General features: G+C 38.3%; 1 protein-coding gene across 1 annotated transcript in view; it reads left to right on the forward strand.

Annotated features, from left to right (window-relative positions):
* myo1d (myosin 1D) overlaps window positions 1-19,119 on the forward strand; it is a 148,093-nt gene that overhangs the window by 16,017 nt on the left and 112,957 nt on the right. Inside the window, exons 2-5 of the mRNA XM_084740389.1 lie at window positions 12,681-12,889; window positions 14,846-14,939; window positions 17,030-17,195; window positions 18,048-18,101. Of these exons, the coding sequence (XP_084596515.1) occupies window positions 12,681-12,889; window positions 14,846-14,939; window positions 17,030-17,195; window positions 18,048-18,101 (523 nt within the window). The remainder of the gene's footprint in view (window positions 1-12,680; window positions 12,890-14,845; window positions 14,940-17,029; window positions 17,196-18,047; window positions 18,102-19,119) is intronic.

The raw sequence follows: 19,119 nt of genomic DNA on the forward strand, positions 1-19,119 counted from the left end.
AAGCATCTGGAAGATGGCTCACTCGCTGCCTCCATCACCTCGAGAAAAACAAAGATTTTGGCATCAGTTTTTTTGACTACGTCAATTGTTGCACCCCTATCATGAAGTAAAGCTGGTTAAATGGATGTGGAAATGCAGTTGTAACCTGTCTGTCTTAATGTCAGTTTTCAATATCTGAAAACAAACAAAGCTGATAGTCCTGGAGCGTGCCAAGTATCTATCTTTTATAATATTATTATATTAATATTGCAAATGGGAAATTAACTTTTTAGTGCTAGAATAATAAATTGATTTTTTTTATCCATTAGATGGTGCTGAGTCTTTTTTCTGGTGAAATCACCATCAGTGGGATTGGTTGTTTTGTTGAGATGAGTAGACTGAAAACTTAGATAAAACAGATGTTAACAAAGCTGTCTTTTGGAGACTTCATTTGCAGTTGTAAAATGTAATAAAATGCAATGAATTGCAGTATATTTGTTTCAAATGCACAACATATTGCAAAATGAATCTCAATAATAATGTATCATTACTTAAGCATTGGATAATACCATATTGTGGGGCCTCTGGTGATTCCCACTGCAAGTTCCACTCATGAGGGATTCACATGGAACGAAGCATGCTCACACTGGCTGAAACTCAAAAAACAAGAGCTTGCACTTTGCACATGATTAGTGCACATGTCATGTAATGACATAATCTATTGTTGCTGTGTTATGACCTTTTTCGTCCAGTCCACATCAAGGTAAAGACAGCTCAAGATTGCACTGAAGTAGTGTTGCTTGTTGCAGTAATGGAGAAAGTGAAGGCAGTGTCTGAGTGTGTTTGTATCACATCCTGCACATCCTCATGTTTTGGCTGTTTTTTGTTGTTGACAGATGGGATGTCAGCCTCTCTCTGCATCTCTTCTAATTCATTAACATTATATCATTTACACACACACACACACACACACACACACACACACACACACACACACACACACACACACAGAGCATCATTAAAGGGCAGGAAAGTGGGCCACGGTCTTGTGTTCAGACCAGAGTCTTTAGGTGTTAGATAACAGAAGATTTAGTCAAGCCTGTGTCATCAGAACATAAAAACATGATGCAATCACCATGACATTGTATTACACAGTTTTGTCTGTGTTACATTAGATTTGTTTTTTTGGGGAAACTTTTTGGGGAAACTTCTGATACAAGAAGTTTTGTATTAAAGTCTTACATAATCTGTCTGCCTGCTCCAGCTGTGGTGCAAGCCAGCTGTGTTAGTAGCAAGGAAACTACCTCTTCTGATTCTGGGAGAAGATTGATGTCGGGCCACAGGGAGGGTGGATGTGTTATGTGTTGATGGGCTGCGTCTCGTACAGACAGTCTGGGAGCTGCTGTTTAGCACTAAGCAGGCTTTACAAAGCAGCGGAAAATCCCCTAATGCAGGGCCCAGATGTCTGATGGCTGCAGACCATGAAGGAGGCCTCTGTCACACTGTACATGAAAGAGTGGAGTAGAGGAGAGAAAGGTGGAGTAGAGCAACACTTGACTCATTTCTGGTGGGTCCCCAAAATGAAAACCAAACTGATATGTCTCAGCCAGAAGCCCAATGTGATATTAAACCTCAACTTTGTCCTAAAGTAGTGTCGATTTTTATTAGCCACTAAGGACCAATAGCTGTCATAAAGAGTTCATAAATGTACAACAGTTTACACCACATAACACACAAAGATAGGCCTGGTTTAATTCTTAATCAGCAAAACTTAACTGATAGCTGCTACCTCTGACCAAATCAACAGGTTAAACTACAGTAACTAACTTCTAGTTGTTCATAAAACATCAGCATATAACTGTCCCAGTTTTATAAAACTCTGATTTACAGGATAGGACAGCAGAACGTTTCACTACCAGATTTGGTTCGTTTAGGCGTATGTGAACGCAGCAGTTGCACTCAACTCTACGAAGGGCAAAACAAGTGGGCCAAGATCGCCTAGAACGGGTAGTCTTCACTCAAACTCTGCAGTTTTTTGTTTGCAGTCAGAATGCAATCGGTCCCACCGTCTGAAAGAACCAGCAAACACATCGTCTGATGATTAAAGATTATCTAATCGAATCTACCTGAAGAACAGTTGTCATGTGAGTGTGTGGTGGTGGTGGTAAAGTTTTATCAAATTAGTCCCTGAATCGGAACAAATACAGGTCAGAAAACTTCCCGAGACAATAGTGTGCGTCCAACTTTGTGACAGCAGTTTGGCCTTTTCCTGTTTAAACGTGGCAGTGCCCCTGTGAACAAAGCAAAGTCCATAGAGAAATGGGCTTTGTGGTTTGGTGTGCAGTAATGTGACTGGATTGCAGAAAGCTCAGACCCCATCGAACACCTTTGTGATGAGCTGCTTTGTGTCTGAATGGGAGCTAATCCCTGTAGCCAGGTTCCAAAATCTAGTGGAAAACTTGAAACTGGGAGAGTGGAGGCTGTCGTGGCAGCAAATTAATGCCCATGGTTTTGGAAAGAGATGTTCAGCGATCACATATGGGTGCAATGTTAGTGTATCAGTGCAGTTTTGACCAGCTATGGTAAAGTTAAGGCGACAGGTGGGTCAAAAAATGTAAGTGCAAATATCTGTAGTAATTAGTACTCAATTTATGATATTACAATACTTTTATCAGGTACAGTATTGAATCATCTCATGATTATGAGCTAGCAGACAGATGTTAACAGCCATCTTCTGTTTGCTTTGACACTGTTTATGCCATCATCCGACTTCGAATTAGATGATTGCTGAGATGCTAGATTTCCGTTACTGTTGTTGTTTTCCTCTTATCCATTCAGAGCTATCATCACTTATCTTTGTATCCATCTGCCAAACTGCCTGATCCAGGACGTCCTGGACTCTACTTGGCTTTCTCATTTCTCATTTTCTGTGCATGGGCATGAACTCAATGAACTCAAGTGTTTGCAGTTTAATATGGCCTTGAATCACTTGATCTGTTGCAAGTAATGTTTTGCATTTGCAGTATGTGCTTTATGTTGTGTTATGGGGATATGTTAAATTTTTCCTACTGGGCGCCGTCAGCCCATCAATCAGCAGTTGCCGAAATATTTGTCGCCCCCTCCCACCTCCTTCTGTTCTGAGTGTCTCAGTTGGGAGATGTGCGCAAGCAGTGAATTTAATACCTGCAAAACCAAAAATATTCAGTGTACTATCATATAAGGCAAAGAAAAACACCAAATCCTCACACACGAGAAGCTGGAAAACTACACCATGCAGATGAGATGAACAAAGCAGCGCCAGCGTCTCTGTAAGAAAACCAATTTTTCAAAGACAAGATGTCCCTTATACCCAGCAGCTATGGGGATAAACCCTGAAGCATACTGCTATTAGTCTAAACAAGAGCAGTGACGGTAATGAACTCTGAGATAAAAGTGGAACGGACACAGATTATCTGCCTTCATAATTCCTCGAATGACCCTGAAGTTCAAACACATAATGATGACGACACGTGCCGGCTCAGCTCCACACCAACATGGGCTGTAGATCGCGCCATAAAGTCCCAATATAGGACACATTTATCAGATTCCTTAATTGCGACACCTTTTTGTGGTGTAAGACACACTCAAAAATGTGTATTTAAGTCTGGATGAACTCTCTCTGTAGCCTTGAAATTCTGCTTTTTGCAACAAATCTGCACCATTTTGAATTTAACTTTACAAGCAGACGCTAACAAGCTGATAAAGTTTTTATGATGCATCATAACATACAGTACTTTTCATTTTGGAATTGCTCTGCATATGTGCTGTTTTTGCAGTGGCTCATGTTGGATCTTGCTTTCTTGCTGAAAGCTTGTGATTTCGCGACAATTTCAAGTGTTAAGCAGAGTCAGGAAATCATATAAAATGTCATAATTAGTCCATTGTGTCCAGCCTCAGGGTAGAGATGTTCAGGGTGGCATTCTCACATCATCACTTTTACCTCTTAATTCTTTTCTGAAGTTTTTTTTTCTGTTGGGGAGAGGGGGAAGGGATTGTCGGTGAGAAAATGTTATAAATCGGTTGCACTCCTCCCTCAGTTAACCATAAAAAAGACCCACCCAAACAAGATTGGAGACAGTGGTTGTGCTGAGCTTTGCTCTGTAATTCACATCTGAAGGGAGTGTGTATGTGCATATGTGTATACATGCTGTAGGTTTGTACATCAGTGTGTTTGCGTCTGTGTGGCATTAGGGTTCCTCTGGTATTTTTGGAGCAGACAAAGCTCCTCGGCTGAGTGAAAAACATGTCTGTCTTTGTTTTTGTGCAGCACAAATCTTTGAAGTCACTTTTTCACATCTTTGTGCAGTCGCCTGTGTCTGATTTTATGAGTCACAGCAGGATCAGCTATGACCCGCTATGTTAACAGTAGCCTGCTGACCTGTCAGAGCGTGTGTAGTTCAGGGGTGCTGCGTCATAACATTTAGTGAGCGGGCATGCATTTTATGTAAGTGACGAAGAAGAAAATCCCTAGATCAGGATCACACACGTTATGTTGTTCCTCATGTGTCAGCTTCTGCTCTGGCTGTGGTATTTAGTAGTAGTCATGTGGAGATGATGATGAGGGAGGTGGGTGATGCTGCTGGCTTGTAAGAACCCAGTTTAACTGTGTTGTGACTATAAAGTTCTTCCACTGCAGAAAATCTTACATGCTGGTGGCTTGAATCATGTCATGTTCTTGTCCAACAAAAAGATGGTGGCATCTGTTCTTCCTTGCTTCATATCTGCACAGTGGAGGTGGTAGTGGCTCATTTTATGTTGTGTTGTTGTAATCTATTTTATTTATTTTCAATTTTTTTTGCATAAGAAAGTAAACTTTTTTAACTCCTATTTTATACTGTAACACTCTCCCGAAAATTTTATTTTAAAAAGGCAGTAAAACACCTTGCAAATTTTTTTAAAAAGTGACATATATTGCAGCATATTAAATTATAGTCCCTATATTGTGATATACATGTCATATTGCCATTTTCTTTCCAATACACAGCTCTTAAGTTTAAGGCACCCTTATTGAGATTTTGACCACCTATGAAAAATCCACAGTTAGTCTCTCTCACTGGGTGGAAATGTCACCATTTTTTACATTTTTGACAATGAACATAAAACACTTAGAGCTACAACAAATAATCTATTATTGATCGACTATTATACTGTATACTAAATTAATATGCATCTATTATGATAATCATGTCATTCTTTAATATTAAAAAGACAAAATTCTCTTATTTCAGCCTCTTAAATTTGAAGGATTTCTGGTTTCTTTAATCCTCTATGACTGTAAAATGAATATTTGTGAGTTGTGGACAGAAACAGACATTTGAGGACATCTATTGGGCTGTGATCAACATTTTTTGACACTTCATGGACCAAACAACTAATCGGTTAATTGAGAAAATAGTCGACCGATCAATCAACAATGAAAATAATTGCTAGTATTAGTAATACACTATATTAAGCCAAAGAATTTGACCATATTTTATATTGAGTTAATCCAAAAGTAACGAAAAGTAATCAAGTTATGTAATTTAATTTTGGGTTACTTGAATTACGTTACTGGCTACATTTTTAAGAGGTAATCAGTAACTGTATCAGAATACAATTTTTAAAGCAGCCCCCCCAACCCTGCATATTACATAATTGTTTCAGGTGATGATAATGTTGAGAACTGAGTTTTAAATTTCCAATTGTTGACTCTTCTGCATTGATTCAGAATCTTTTAAGAAAGAATCATGATGCAGCTGAGAATCAATTATTTGTGTTTTTAGTTTGATTTGATGTTTTGTTCTTTGCAGAGTCCAACAAAGCTGCAGTACACAGTTCATCACATCATGGTGTGAAGTTATTTTACTTCATTTAGAACAAATTTCAGGAAAGTTGGATGATTCATCGTGATAGTATGCATCACCATGACGTTTTTGGCCAGAATCTGATACTGGTAAATCCCTCAGGATCATCAGGGGTCTGGCAGTTTATTCTTGCTACCTCTTTATCCTCACCCCTTCTCTTCCTCCTCTGTCTGTCTGTCTGCCTGTCTGTCTCGTATTTCCCAGCAGAACTTGGGAGGGGTCCTTTTTGGAAAGAGATCACACGGCTGCAGGTCAGACTAGTTTAGACTCACTTCCCTTCACAGCTGGATGGACAGAAATATGAGAGAGGGAGCAGAAGATGATGTAGAGGAGTTTCACTGTTACACACCAGGATTTATGGACCCTCCCTTCCAGTTTTATGCGCTTAACTCTCTTTAAACTCATACCTGTATCCTGTGGCTTCAGATGGGCCACTGCTGTGTTACCAGTTATGAATCTGATTCAGTCTCTGTGCACCTATAAATAGCATTTCTATGAGACTATTATGACCCATACGGTTCTCTAATCTCTGTCCTGTGTGTCCATTTAAATCCTCCTAAATGAGAGTGGAACAGATGGATCAGCCAGCCAACACTGTATCTCAGCTGACACGCTCCAGCTGATTGATTTCTTCTCTTCTCTTCTCTTCTCTTCTCTTCTCTTCTCTTCTCTTCTCTTCTCTTCTCTTCTCTTCTCTTCTCTTCTCTTCTCTTCTCTTCTCTTCTCTTCTCTTCATCCATTCCCCGTGAAATGATGACAGACAAACATGAATCATAGATGCTATTTAGAAACTCAGAGGTGGGGGAAGAACACCTGGGCCTTTGTGCAGCTTCACAAAGGATCCTGATGACTTTTTTTTGGGGGGGGGGGAGTGGTTTGTTTTGCGATTTGTTTGTCCAGTGTGTATTGTTTTGTTAGCGTGTGGGGAAATGAAAACCACAATGCCACACTGACACTCCCAATAATAATATTTATACAAACATCCCTTTGACGTATGCATGATCTCTCAAAACAGAATATCTTACAATAAATTATATCTCTGTAATGCAGCTGGGAAAAGACAAACTATGCTAACAAAAAAAGTCTTGACTTATCTTGATAATTTTACAGATGTGGACCAGATGGGATCAACATGCTGTAACAGCTTTAATTAAGTGCTGCTATGTGACTCCACAACTGTTATCTTCAGAGGCTGCCTAAATATCAGACAAGTTAGAGTTTTAACTTTATTGTCATTACAACAGGAGTTAAAAAGTGTTCTTGCAGCAGGGAGCACCAGAGCTGCTATGATTAGTCAATCAATCGATTGGTTGTTAAACTATGAAATTAATCACCAACTATTTTGATAACTGATTAATCGTTCTCATTTTTTTAAGAAACAAAAAAGTCCAAATTCTCTGATTTTAGTTTCTCAAATGTGGATATTTTCTGGTTTCTTTAGTCGTCTGTAACTGTAAACTGAATATCTGTGGGTTGTGAACAAAACAAGACATTTGAGGACATGACCTTGGGTTTTTTGGAGAGAATGATCAACGTTTTTTCCTATTTTTTGGATTTTCTGACATTGTGCACATAATTACAAGGAAAACCATAAGCTAAAAAGAGGAAAAGAATAATTTCTTAATATCTAGAGACTGTTTTTGTTTGCAACGTTATAGCATCAGTTTATAGAGGTAAGGCACAGAACAATGAGGGGATTTTGTTTCTGGTTTCTTTGCTCCTCTATGACATTAACAGAATATCTTTGGGTTTGGCATAAAACAAGACGTCTTAGGACATGACCTTGGGCTTTGGGAAACAAACATTTTTCACCATTTTCTGACTTTAACAGACCGAACAAATAATCGATAAATCAAGGAAATACTCAACAATGGAAACAGCTGTTTGTTTTGGCCCCTGTTACCGAGTGTTAATAACCCTTTTTGTTGCAGTTGGCACACTCGTTGCCCACCCTCTTTGGGACCAGCTCAGTGTCCCATATGTAAAATACCTGTAGATATTTTCATTATGCAGAGCAGACACTGTCATCTTCTTTCTATGCATCCCCAGCTGGGACTCCAGATACCCCCCCTCCCATCATGTAAACCATTGTTGACAATCCCCCAGAAGCTATTGTACATGTGCGTTAAGTGGGCAGCTCGCTGTGTTAGCCCATGTAGGGGGAGACGGAGGGCCTGTGCCAGACAAAGACCTCCGATTGACATCTGAACAATGGAGCGGGCACACAGCAGCCTCCTGACTCAGGGGAGGGGAGGGCACAATGGAGCTTTTTCTGTAGCACCAGGGGAGGAAGAGCCAGCATGTTAGCTTAGCTCCTTAGAGAAATTATTGTGAACCTGCTTATTCTATGCAATGAAATATGGGGCTGAATGAACAGGCAGTGATACTGATGCAAGGCAGCAAAGGCCTTTACAGGCAGAGGGAGAGATGGGAGGTTTTAGCGGTTTAGAAGGACCGCCAGATTGGACGGGTGCATTTGGTTTGTACTACAGAGTGTGAGGCGAGTCATGTGTGATTGCTTAAAAGTTAAAGAGTCTACCAATAAATGGAAATCAATGACCTGAAATAGTAAGAAAAGTTCTTATTATAAAACATAGCTGCATCATTTGTCAAATGATTAGCTGTGAAGTAGAGCGATTATTTGTGATTAAAAGGCTTAAATCCTCCAGTTGTTTCTGATTACTGTCGTGCCAGTTAGTGCGTGGCCTGACATGCAGTATAAATGCTGGCACATGCATCTGGACACACAAGGATGAGCTAATCCAAGCATGTGCTGCTCTGTTAAGTAATGTGTTAAATGCATGCAGTTGTAGCAAAGCATTGTTGTGCCTAGCTGCTGCATGTGCAGACTGTAATGCATGGAGTCCCCTTAAGCCACAAGGATAAAACAACAGTTATATTAATCTGAAATAGACACTTCATCAATAAAAATAAAACTGCTCAGGCTCATAAACAACCTTGATACATATTTCTTGATTTTTATTTCCCTGAGTCAACATGCAAGTTGCTTTACTGTTGTGACACTGTTCGTGTTGACGCTGTTTTTGTTGGTACTTTTAAAAGTGTACAGAAGATAAGATGGATTAAAAAGGCCAAGGCTCGAGTCTATTTAAACTAAGAGTCAAGGTTTAGGAAACACTGGCTGATGTCGTGAGTATCTGTCGACAGCTTCACTTGTAATGTTTGACATTTAAGGCCCTTGATTTTGACAAAAAATGTGCTAATTGCAGCAACAACAAAGCAGTGCTTCATTTGTAATTCTACCAGCAAGTCAGCACGTATGTTTAAAAAGTGAAATCTCAACGTCTGGCATCTCTTTAAGCAAATATGACCATTTGCTTAATTGAGTTTATCTGGCAACTGCATCAAAACCCTCAATCAGAAATACTTTACATAGGCTGGTTAGCACCGTTTCGAAATAATCTGCTTCTGGCCTTGTTTGCAAGGCAGCGGCAGAGGTTTGGCAGCTGTGAAGAAAGGGACTATTCTTCTGTGGAGAGGGAAACTGGGATCCTGGTCCTCTTCTGAGAGGAAGGAAGTCAGGCAGGCGGCCTGGGGCGGAGAGAGAGAGAAGCCGAGAGAGAGAGATAGAAAGATTACATGAGTGAGAAAGAGAGAAGGGCACAGAAAGTCAGAGAGGCAAAGTGAGGCTGAGCTATAATGCATCTCTAAAAGTATTTGCACACCAGAACATTACACCCATATAGTAATAATGAAAGTCAGTCCCACCAGGATTTTGCAGGCTTTTTTGTGGGATTGTTGTGGCCTAAAATGCCTGATTTCACAGCAGCTTTTCTAAAAAACATTCAACGTTTTTTGTTTGTAATGATATTGTGATAGCAAGTGAAACTTTCCAAAAAAGTTGTGGTTTATCTTATTATTTTTTTACATAAATCATCAAAAATCAAAGACAACTTCTAGTAGAGTAGAGAATAAAGCTGCACTCTGCAAAAATTGTACAAAATATGGTTTATTATTATCATTATTATTATTGATGTTGTTGTAAATGAAGAAATGCACCTGGGGGATGTTCCACAGAGAAGCTAGATCTTTTTTGAACTCAAACTCAGTCAAAACAGCACAAAATTAAAAATCTACAAGTCCACAGACCATTGATAAATGTCAACAACAATGATGTATTACATTTGAGCAGGGGACTGCTATGATTGGTGGGAGGCTACGACGATTGGTAGGGATGAGAATGGAGAACCTGTTTCAAATTGTCCCATCTGTCAGAATCATATGCCTCAGAGCTTTTCAATCCCTCATATTGATGTTTTTCAGCTGCACATTGCAAAACGATGTCTCGTGCGTCTATGTTGCTGTAAACTTGCAACAAGAAGGAGTCATGGTGGAGAGGAAGAAACTATCTCAGATACAACTTTGATAAAAAACAGTTGTGTTGACGCTGAAAACCTGTGTACATCTACTTTTTCCCACACAGGAAATTAATCAGGAATCAATGAGAAAATCACTAAAGAATGGGACAGATATGCAGAATCAATAATGTCAATGGTAGCAATAAATGTTATCTATTCCCATCCTTAATGATTGGTCAAATCTGCAGAAAAGTTGTGGTGATTGGACAAAAGTGGAAGTTTGGCTGGCTGCAGGGATTTTCTCATATTCAGTGTCAGTGTTCAAATTCATCCCCAAAGGTTGGAGGGGGTTCGGGTCAGATCCTCCCACACCTGCGTGGGGAAAAAAAAAAACATTTTGTGATGGAGCTGGCTTTGTGCACAAAGGCTATTGGAATTTTGACACCGAAAAAGGAACCCAAACTGTTGACATTGTATGCTGCAACAATAACACAAAGGCGTGTGGTCAGTGAGAGAAGGAGGAGCAGAAACTGGATATTTTCCTCAACACATTTTTGGTTTGTATTATAGTAACTTCCTTATTGACCGTGATGAAGGTGAAGGTGAAGGTGTGACAACAACTCTTCTAGCAGCCTTATGTTTGATTGTAACATGGAAAGTTGTGCCCTTGGACAGATGTGACTCTATGAACTCAGTGTCGTAAAATTTATGGCTTCTTTACATTTCAGTAGTGTCAATATTTGATAAACTTATTGATAATGGCTAATGTTTAGCTTGTTATAAAGTAAGCTGCACAAAGGCAAGTGTTGCAAGCACAGTGGTGCAGTTCCTTTGTTACTGAAACACATTTTTCCTTTACAAATGAACAAGTACTATCAATAAAGTTGATTATTTACCTTTTGAGTGTCCTGCATGATGAATGTCTGCATTCAGCTACAGCTTTTAAAATGTGATATTGATTTGTTTGGGGACAATTTTGATATATATTACAATTTCTAAACTAAAGGTGCAGTGATTAATTGGCAACTATTTTGATAATTGATTAATTGTTTTCTTTGTTTTTGTTTTTGTTTTTATTAACTCCTGTCTGACAGCAAACTGAATATTTTGGGGTTTTGGACAAAACAGGACATTTGAGGATTTTACCTCAGGATTCAGGAAACACTGATCAGCATCTTTCATTTTCTCACATTTTATGAACCAAACAAATAATCGATTAGTCGAGAAAATAATCAACAGACTAATCGATTTTCAGTGATTTCTGGTTACTTGTTTACCATGTTGGGAAGTAATGAAGTATGCGTTATTTACTAGTAGTTTAACTACATTTTGCAGTAACTTGATGTTATTTCAACTACATTCATATTTGCATAGTGATTCAAGTAATTAAATAACTTTTTGACATTTTTTGTGCAGTTGTTTACTGGAACTACAAACAATTTTGGGCCCTAAAAAGAGAGAAATAATTGTTTAAGTTTTTACTTTACAGTTGCTTCTCTACTGTAATTGAATTTCCTTTGACCAGCCCTGCCTGCTTTTTCTTTCATCCTGACCGCTGTGAAGGTTTTCACAGGCAATAAATTGTCAGGCAGCTGCACCTCACGAGTAATGATTGTTGGTATTTATTAACAAATGTTCAGAGAAGTTGTTGCATGTTATTTCAGAAGTTACCTCGCTAACTGATTAATCCTGGATGGTGAAACAGCCCCACCTGGACTCAGCTTCTAGTAGGGCTGCACAGTTCATCGAAATATTATTAAAATCGCAATATGGCCGAGGAAAAATGTGTGACAATGCAGCATTATAATGAAGAAGTGTAGTGCTGCAGAGATGCTCTGACCTGCAAATCTCCAGATGTAAGAAACATGCTTGTTTAGCTCACATTCACTTTCCTATGAAGAAGTTTCTTCTTCTTCTTCTTCTTCTTCTTCTTCTTCTTCTTCTTCTTCTTCTTCTTCTTCTTCTTCTTCTTCTTCTTCTTCTTCTTCTTCTTCTTCTACTACTTCTTCTACTTCTTCTTCTTTGTAGTGACTTTTTTTGTATTGTAATTTGTTATAATTTCCTATCACATGTACATTTTCAATTTAATATAATTAATATTATTATACAAAGTAGTCTGAACTAAACAAAGTAGCTTTAATTGACCAAACCAGATTTCTCCCCAGGGTAGCTTGCTGGAGTTCAACTTTTTCAAAAGTAGCTTCTCCCACCCTGCTTATGTGATACTGGACTGTGCAGAACTCTGTGATTTGAGAATACTATTCTCATATTTCACCATAACAGTACAAACATGGGAGCAGTTTATTTTCAAAAAAGCCTGTAGTCAGTCTATGGAGTCCAAACTATGAAACTATACAATTAAACATGGGCTCTTGTTCTTTTAATCTGACATGTGAATGCTTATAAATACAGAAGGTGAAAATGTTGTTGCAGAACTTTCAGTCTTCAGCCTAACATTTGATTAAGTTCCTAAATGTCCTTTTTTTGTGTCCTCCTTCAGGTTTGAGAAGGGGAGGATCTACAGCTACATCGGGGAGGTGGTGGTGTCCGTCAATCCCTACCGTGCCATGAACATCTACGGCCGCGACACCATCGAGCAGTACAAGGGCCGCGAGCTGTACGAGAGGCCGCCCCACCTCTTCGCCATCGCTGACGCTGCTTACAAAGCCATGAAGAGGAGGAACAAAGACACCTGTATTGTCATCTCAGGTAACACGGGATGCCCCCCTGCATGGACCAGACAGAGAGCACAAAGACGCTTCACTCTCTTGTACTTTTTACAAATTAAAGTTTGGGATCTTATCTTTTCTGAGCAGGTTGGGTTTTATTTGCCTTTTAATATGAAGTCCCACTGCAATGATCATTTATTTTCTCTTTCTCTCTCTCTCCTGAGAGATGTTCTGTAGCAAAGACTAATAAAAAAAAATATTGGTACCACTTTACAATAAAACTACCCCTAAAATGATTTATATTAGTTATTAATTAGGTTGTATAAACACCTTAAAATTCATTAATAAGCACATTAGATGAAATGGACAACAGTGACAGTGACCGCAGATCTCATTACTTTTTTTAGTTTATTCTGTTTTCACCATCAGAAGCATTTATACCTGTCAGCTTCAACAGATATTTGTTAATAAATTACTTGAATTTAACCACCGACAGCATATCTTAATAATCAGAAAGTTTAATTTGGCATTAAATTAACACGTCAAATGACCAAACACATACTCTGAGACTTTGGCAGTATTGTTTTCCTTGATATTTTCAGTATCAGTAGTAATCACTCATTGATAAGATTAATTAGGAGTAAGCAGGAACTGGATCTTGCCAAATAGTGAGCCCACATTGATGTATAGAAACTGCAAGGGTGAATATTTCACCAAAAGTACTTTTATATGTGTAAAAATCCAGAACATATGCAGCCTGCCAGAAATTTAACACTTCAACATACTGTAATTCTTTTTTTTTATTAATTAAATCTTCATTTATTTCCAAAATTCTAAACAAAATTACATCATAACAGCCATTTTATATGCAGTAACAATAAAAGATATGATACTTAGAACCTAATTTTGTTGGTAAGTTAATCTTAAATATTAAATTATAGAAATATTACAGTTACAATCTACAAAAAAAGGTGTTTTGTATATAAACCAAGTAACTTGTATCTTAAATACACGTCTGACATTTGTAACAAAGCAAACTGCTGAGTTATGATGATTTTAATTAAGGAGACAATCTTTCTAAACTTAAAAACACATTATTTTTCATATATAATCAGCACAGGTGTTTCCAGAGCATATTATTATGTTATATTATATTGTATAGTTATGTTTAAAATGACATGTTGATGAGAAACTGTCTGTTTTTCTCAGAAATTGGTTTTCCAGACCATATAACTTCTTTATAACTGTTTAATGATTTATAAAGTGTTTACAACCTAATAATGTTATGTTATGTTTTATAACCTAATAATGAACCGAAGTAATTTATAAAAGTAGTGTTTTTATAAAGTGGTATCAAGATATTAAAAAAAACATCTGTTGAAAACAAAAGCATGTTTCCTAAAAATAAAAGATATTTCATGTGGTCTCAAGCTGTGTGACAGCATGTACAGAGGATGAAGCGCCACCCAGTGGTCAGACGGGGAACTGAGCCCCTGATATCTTCTCATGAATCCATTCCAGGGCAAGAATCAGACAAAAAGTCTGCACAGTGTGTTAATATCGCTCAGCAGTTTTAATTAAGAAATGTTTTGATCTCATAAAGATGTTTGCCAGGCAGTGTCAAACCTTCAAAGATCTCTGCAGGGTTGAAAAGTTGCTCAACGCCCTACACTCTGTGTGTGTCATGAATGCATACAAAGACAAAGATGCAGCTTGGTCTAATAGTGCTGCTAAAAGATGAAGATTAGTTTGTAATATTTTTGTGACACACAGTGTAGATTTCAAAATTAAAATGCATTTGCAACAGAAAACAGCAAATCAGGCTGTGGTGAAGAGTCTTAGACTGCAGTGTGGTGGCAAAAAAAATAAATTAGGGAATTCTTTTCAGTTTTTGGGGTTTCTGATGACATTTTAATGTTTAGCTATTTAAAATACTCGAGGTTTGGTGGTTTACTGTTGTTTAATTTGCCTTGTGTGTGTGTTTTTGTTGTTGCAGGGGAAAGTGGAGCAGGAAAAACAGAAGCCAGCAAGTATATCATGCAGTATATCGCTGCTATCACCAATCCAAATCAGAGGGCTGAAGTTGAAAGGTGAGTTACTGACACTGTCACACCTAAACACACTTATGCAAACAGGCTTGGTTTGGTGATCAGATATTACCAGATGGGGAGGAGTTTTTTTCTCCTGTTAATTTGTGTATTACGGTTATGATGCATCATTGCTCCTGCTGCAGTGACTCACTGGAAATTTTCACCACAAAATCCTGTTGGTACATCGCATACGGATGTGTTTTGTTTAGCCAAATGAGAGTGTAAATCATAGTTTTGACCTATTTCTAAGATCTGTCAAGAACAATAACATCCACAAAAACTTCATGGCTCATTAATATTTCTTATCAGACAGCAGTGACATTTATTACAGGTCACTGTTATATTATTTTATCACAGCTAAGAAGTAGGTTATGTCAGTGAACGAACACTGTCAATAGTCAAAGTCTGTTCAATCACAGTGAGATAAGTTACAGCTCAACAAGTCCACACTGATAACTGAGTGGGTGTGGACTCTTCACCGTATTACAGGATGGTTATATTGAAAGTGTATGGAAACTCGATGGATCTTAGGAGGAAAGCAGGAGATGAGCTTTGATTCGAAGTAGACAAAATGTAGGTCAGAGATTAAGATAAGATTTGTGCAGGGAAAAGGTTTTAAGGTCAACTCTTATGTCACAGTTACGGTTAAATGGTGAAAACAAACAGCTGGAGATACGTTTGAATATATAGAACTTCCAAAAACTGCACAAATGCACATACAAAGTGGACCAAAGTGGACGTTATCAAAATCAGAATCAGAAGTATTTTACTGGGGGGAATTGTTAACGTTAGTGCACATGTTGAATTAATGCATTGTACTTGCTCTGTTAAGTCATATATAATATAGTAAGTGTAGGTTATACCAGCAGGAAATGTGGGTCATCATGATCTCATTTGGGTCAGAGATCAGCCAGTCTCTGTGTGACAGGAATATGTGTATTATTATAAAATTGTATGTTTTTTTATTTCCTCCACAGTCCTCTGCCCTTGTGCTAGCAGATTTCAATGTAATATCTCCTAGAAAAAAAAAAAGAAAATTCACTTTTAAATGTATTTTTGCCTTCAGCCAAATGTTTAAGTTAGAGAAAATTCCTTGAATAGTATTGGGGTTGCAGAATAAATATCAGGACCGAAAGATTAAAGGCTAGTAATTAGAAATTTATAATATGCCAATAATGAAAGTACAGCTGTAATATATTGACTATAATAATACCTGATTTGACAGATTATGTCAAAGCATTTCATTTGAATTTATAAAGCAAAATGCTCCATAAACGCCAAAGTATGTTTGCGAAGTTTTTGATGAACTGAACATTTGAAGAGTCAGAACTGATCTCTGTTATTGTTGTCAGTTATATTTGGCATGTTAAATCATCCATCTTTGCTTACTACATCTGAGCCTGTTGTACACTCAGCTGTGCATCAACTATAGGTTATATGAACTTCGTTTTAAAATGATCAGCTGTGAAATCATCAGTTATTTTATCAGCCTGGATGGGTCTATCTCTGGTCTGGCCAGGATTCGTAGTCACGATTCAATTTTTTTTATAAATGTCTGTGTTTTTCTTTGTAATAAACCTCCATTATTGGGGGCAGCACAACAAGATATAAACACATTATTGGCAGATCATCATCTTATAAAGTTGATAGAGGGTGAAAAAGTGCAAAAAGTTTCTTATTTAGCAAACTCTGAGCTACATTAACATTTATTTAGAGTTGTGTTTTGACCAACTTGAGAAAAATCTGTGGCTCTTTAGCTGCTAAATGCTCTGTGATGTTTATTAACTTTGTCTGACTGCCTGCTTTGACTGGAAACAACGCTGATGAGAGTGAATCAGAACAATAAACTTGCAGGTCATAAAATAAAAACAAAGATACTTAAAAGGTCCATGGAGTCGAGGGAACTGCAGTATCCGGTAATAATTCTCCGTAAGTTTCACATTACATTCAATTACAAAAAAAGCAGGCTGTGGTAAACACTTCTTGATGTTGGTCTGGTGGTACAGTGGGGCTACAGATGTGGTCACTCCTTCATCCCGGTTGTACCTGGTCGACCTCCTAACCTGTGATATCGCCGTGCCTCCCTGCAGGGTAAAAAACATGCTGCTTAAATCCAACTGTGTCCTGGAGGCCTTCGGGAACGCCAAGACCAACCGCAATGACAACTCCAGCCGCTTTGGCAAGTACATGGACATCAACTTTGACTTCAAGGGGGATCCCATCGGGGGCCACATCAACAACTACCTGCTGGAAAAGGTAAAGGCACTTCAGCGAACCAGGGTAGCTTACCTGGTGATAATGAAGTCAGTGTTTTTTTTTCCACTTATTTAGTACAATAAGACTGTATTGTACCTACTGTAGAATGAGTTTGTTTGTTATACAACTGGTTGTTTAAGCCAAGCATTTCTTCAGAATGTACTCCAAATGTGCTGATTATTCCCACACAGGACTGTTAGTCATATGGTGGCCATGGTTCTCTTTATCCCTCCATGGTGCACATGAGTGGTGCACAAACCGGGTTTCTGGATGTCTGTTGAGGTTGCGTGATAACAAACAAGACACTGCAGGAAATTAAGAACCTGTTCTGCTACACAGATTAGGTTCATTTTATGGACTTCTTTTTAATTGCGGGTATTTAAATGAAACAATCTGAGTAAGGAACATGAGACTTTCAACCTGTCACAAAAGGTTGCAAGTAGACATGGATCCGCTTTAAAGGGTCGCAAGCCAAAAACTTTGGGAACCAGTGGCCTGTGTAGTAAGAAACAAAGACATATGTGCCACCGTCATATTGAACAAGGCAAGACTGACCTGCAAACAAATACAAGCAAAACAGGGAGCTGCTGTTTCTCTGTATAAAAAGCACTATAACAGTTACATCTCTCATGAATTTAAAAATGATTTGTTGATTGGTTGAGAAATGTATGTTGAGCACAGTGGCGGTGACTTTATCACAGCAACGAGCCAAAGTGGCCACTGTGGTGTCCACATATTTATGTCTATGGTAATGGAGCTTTTGTGACAAAACTTCCCTCTCTTGTTTGTTGCTTTAACACAGCTGGTTTTTCTTACACTGTTCTGTTTTGCATCTTTTTTTGTCCCCACCAGTCCAGGGTCATTTTCCAGCAGCCAGGAGAGAGGAGCTTTCATTCATTTTACCAGGTAAATGTGTGTGTGTGTGTGTGTGTGTGTGTGTGTGTGTGTGTGTGTGTGTGTGTGTGTGTGTGTGTGTGTGCACCTGTGTGTTTGCATGTGAAGAGAGTGTATGTGCAGTTTATGCTGGGCGCGCAGTTGATACTGTGTTTGTGAATGACTGAACTGACCAGCAGGAACATGACTCCATGCAGCTTTTCTGAGTCATCAAGAGACCTTTTGTTCCTGCATGTAGGAGTTTACTGAGTAGAAAATGAGGCAAAGGTTTGTGTTGGATGTTGAGTCTGAGAACATGAAGAGATCTTCTTGATAGACGCATTAAAGGGATAGTTCAGATTATTATAAGTGGGGTTGTATGACGTACTTATTCATAGTAAGTGTTTTACCTACAGTAGATGGCCACTGGCACACTCCCAAGTTTGAGAAGCACCAGAAGTTTCGGGGTACTTTAGCCACTGAACAACATTTTTTATCAGTTTAAGTGTACTAAAATTGCCTAAAGTATTGAAGTATCTGTGTCTTTTTTGATACCATCTGTTTAAAAACAATGCAGTGCTAACAGTTAATAGTACTGAAAGTACCAAGGCTATAAAAGAAATAATCTAAAAACTCATCCTGCATGAAATTTGGCTTGCAGCACAGCAAAACCAGACAGACTTTTTATTTTGTATCAGCACTGTGTGCAGGTTTTTAACTTAGAAAAAGAAATAAAATCCTGTTTTGTGTGCCGCAGATATTTTTTCTTTGTGTCATGGTATAGAAAGAGGTACAGAGTATTTTTTTTTTGTATTAGTATATGTTTAAAAATCTGAAAATGTATGGAGAGGTATGTTACTTTGCCATCAGACAGCCTTTTCTGACGTGCAGCCGTTGTTATATAAGCCAAATATCGCTCTCTCCAATCCAACCAAACTCCATTAGCAAAACCATGAACTTTACTTTGCAGATCACGGTCTACCGCTGCCTTGATCTGTTAGTTTGTTTGTGTCATCGTATGATTTCGGTGTTTTAAAAGGATAGTTCAGAT

This window comes from Lutjanus erythropterus, chromosome 17 (assembly GCF_056507025.1).
Source record: "Lutjanus erythropterus isolate fLutEry1 chromosome 17, fLutEry1.hap2, whole genome shotgun sequence".
Classification (NCBI taxonomy): Eukaryota; Metazoa; Chordata; class Actinopteri; order Lutjaniformes; family Lutjanidae; genus Lutjanus; species Lutjanus erythropterus.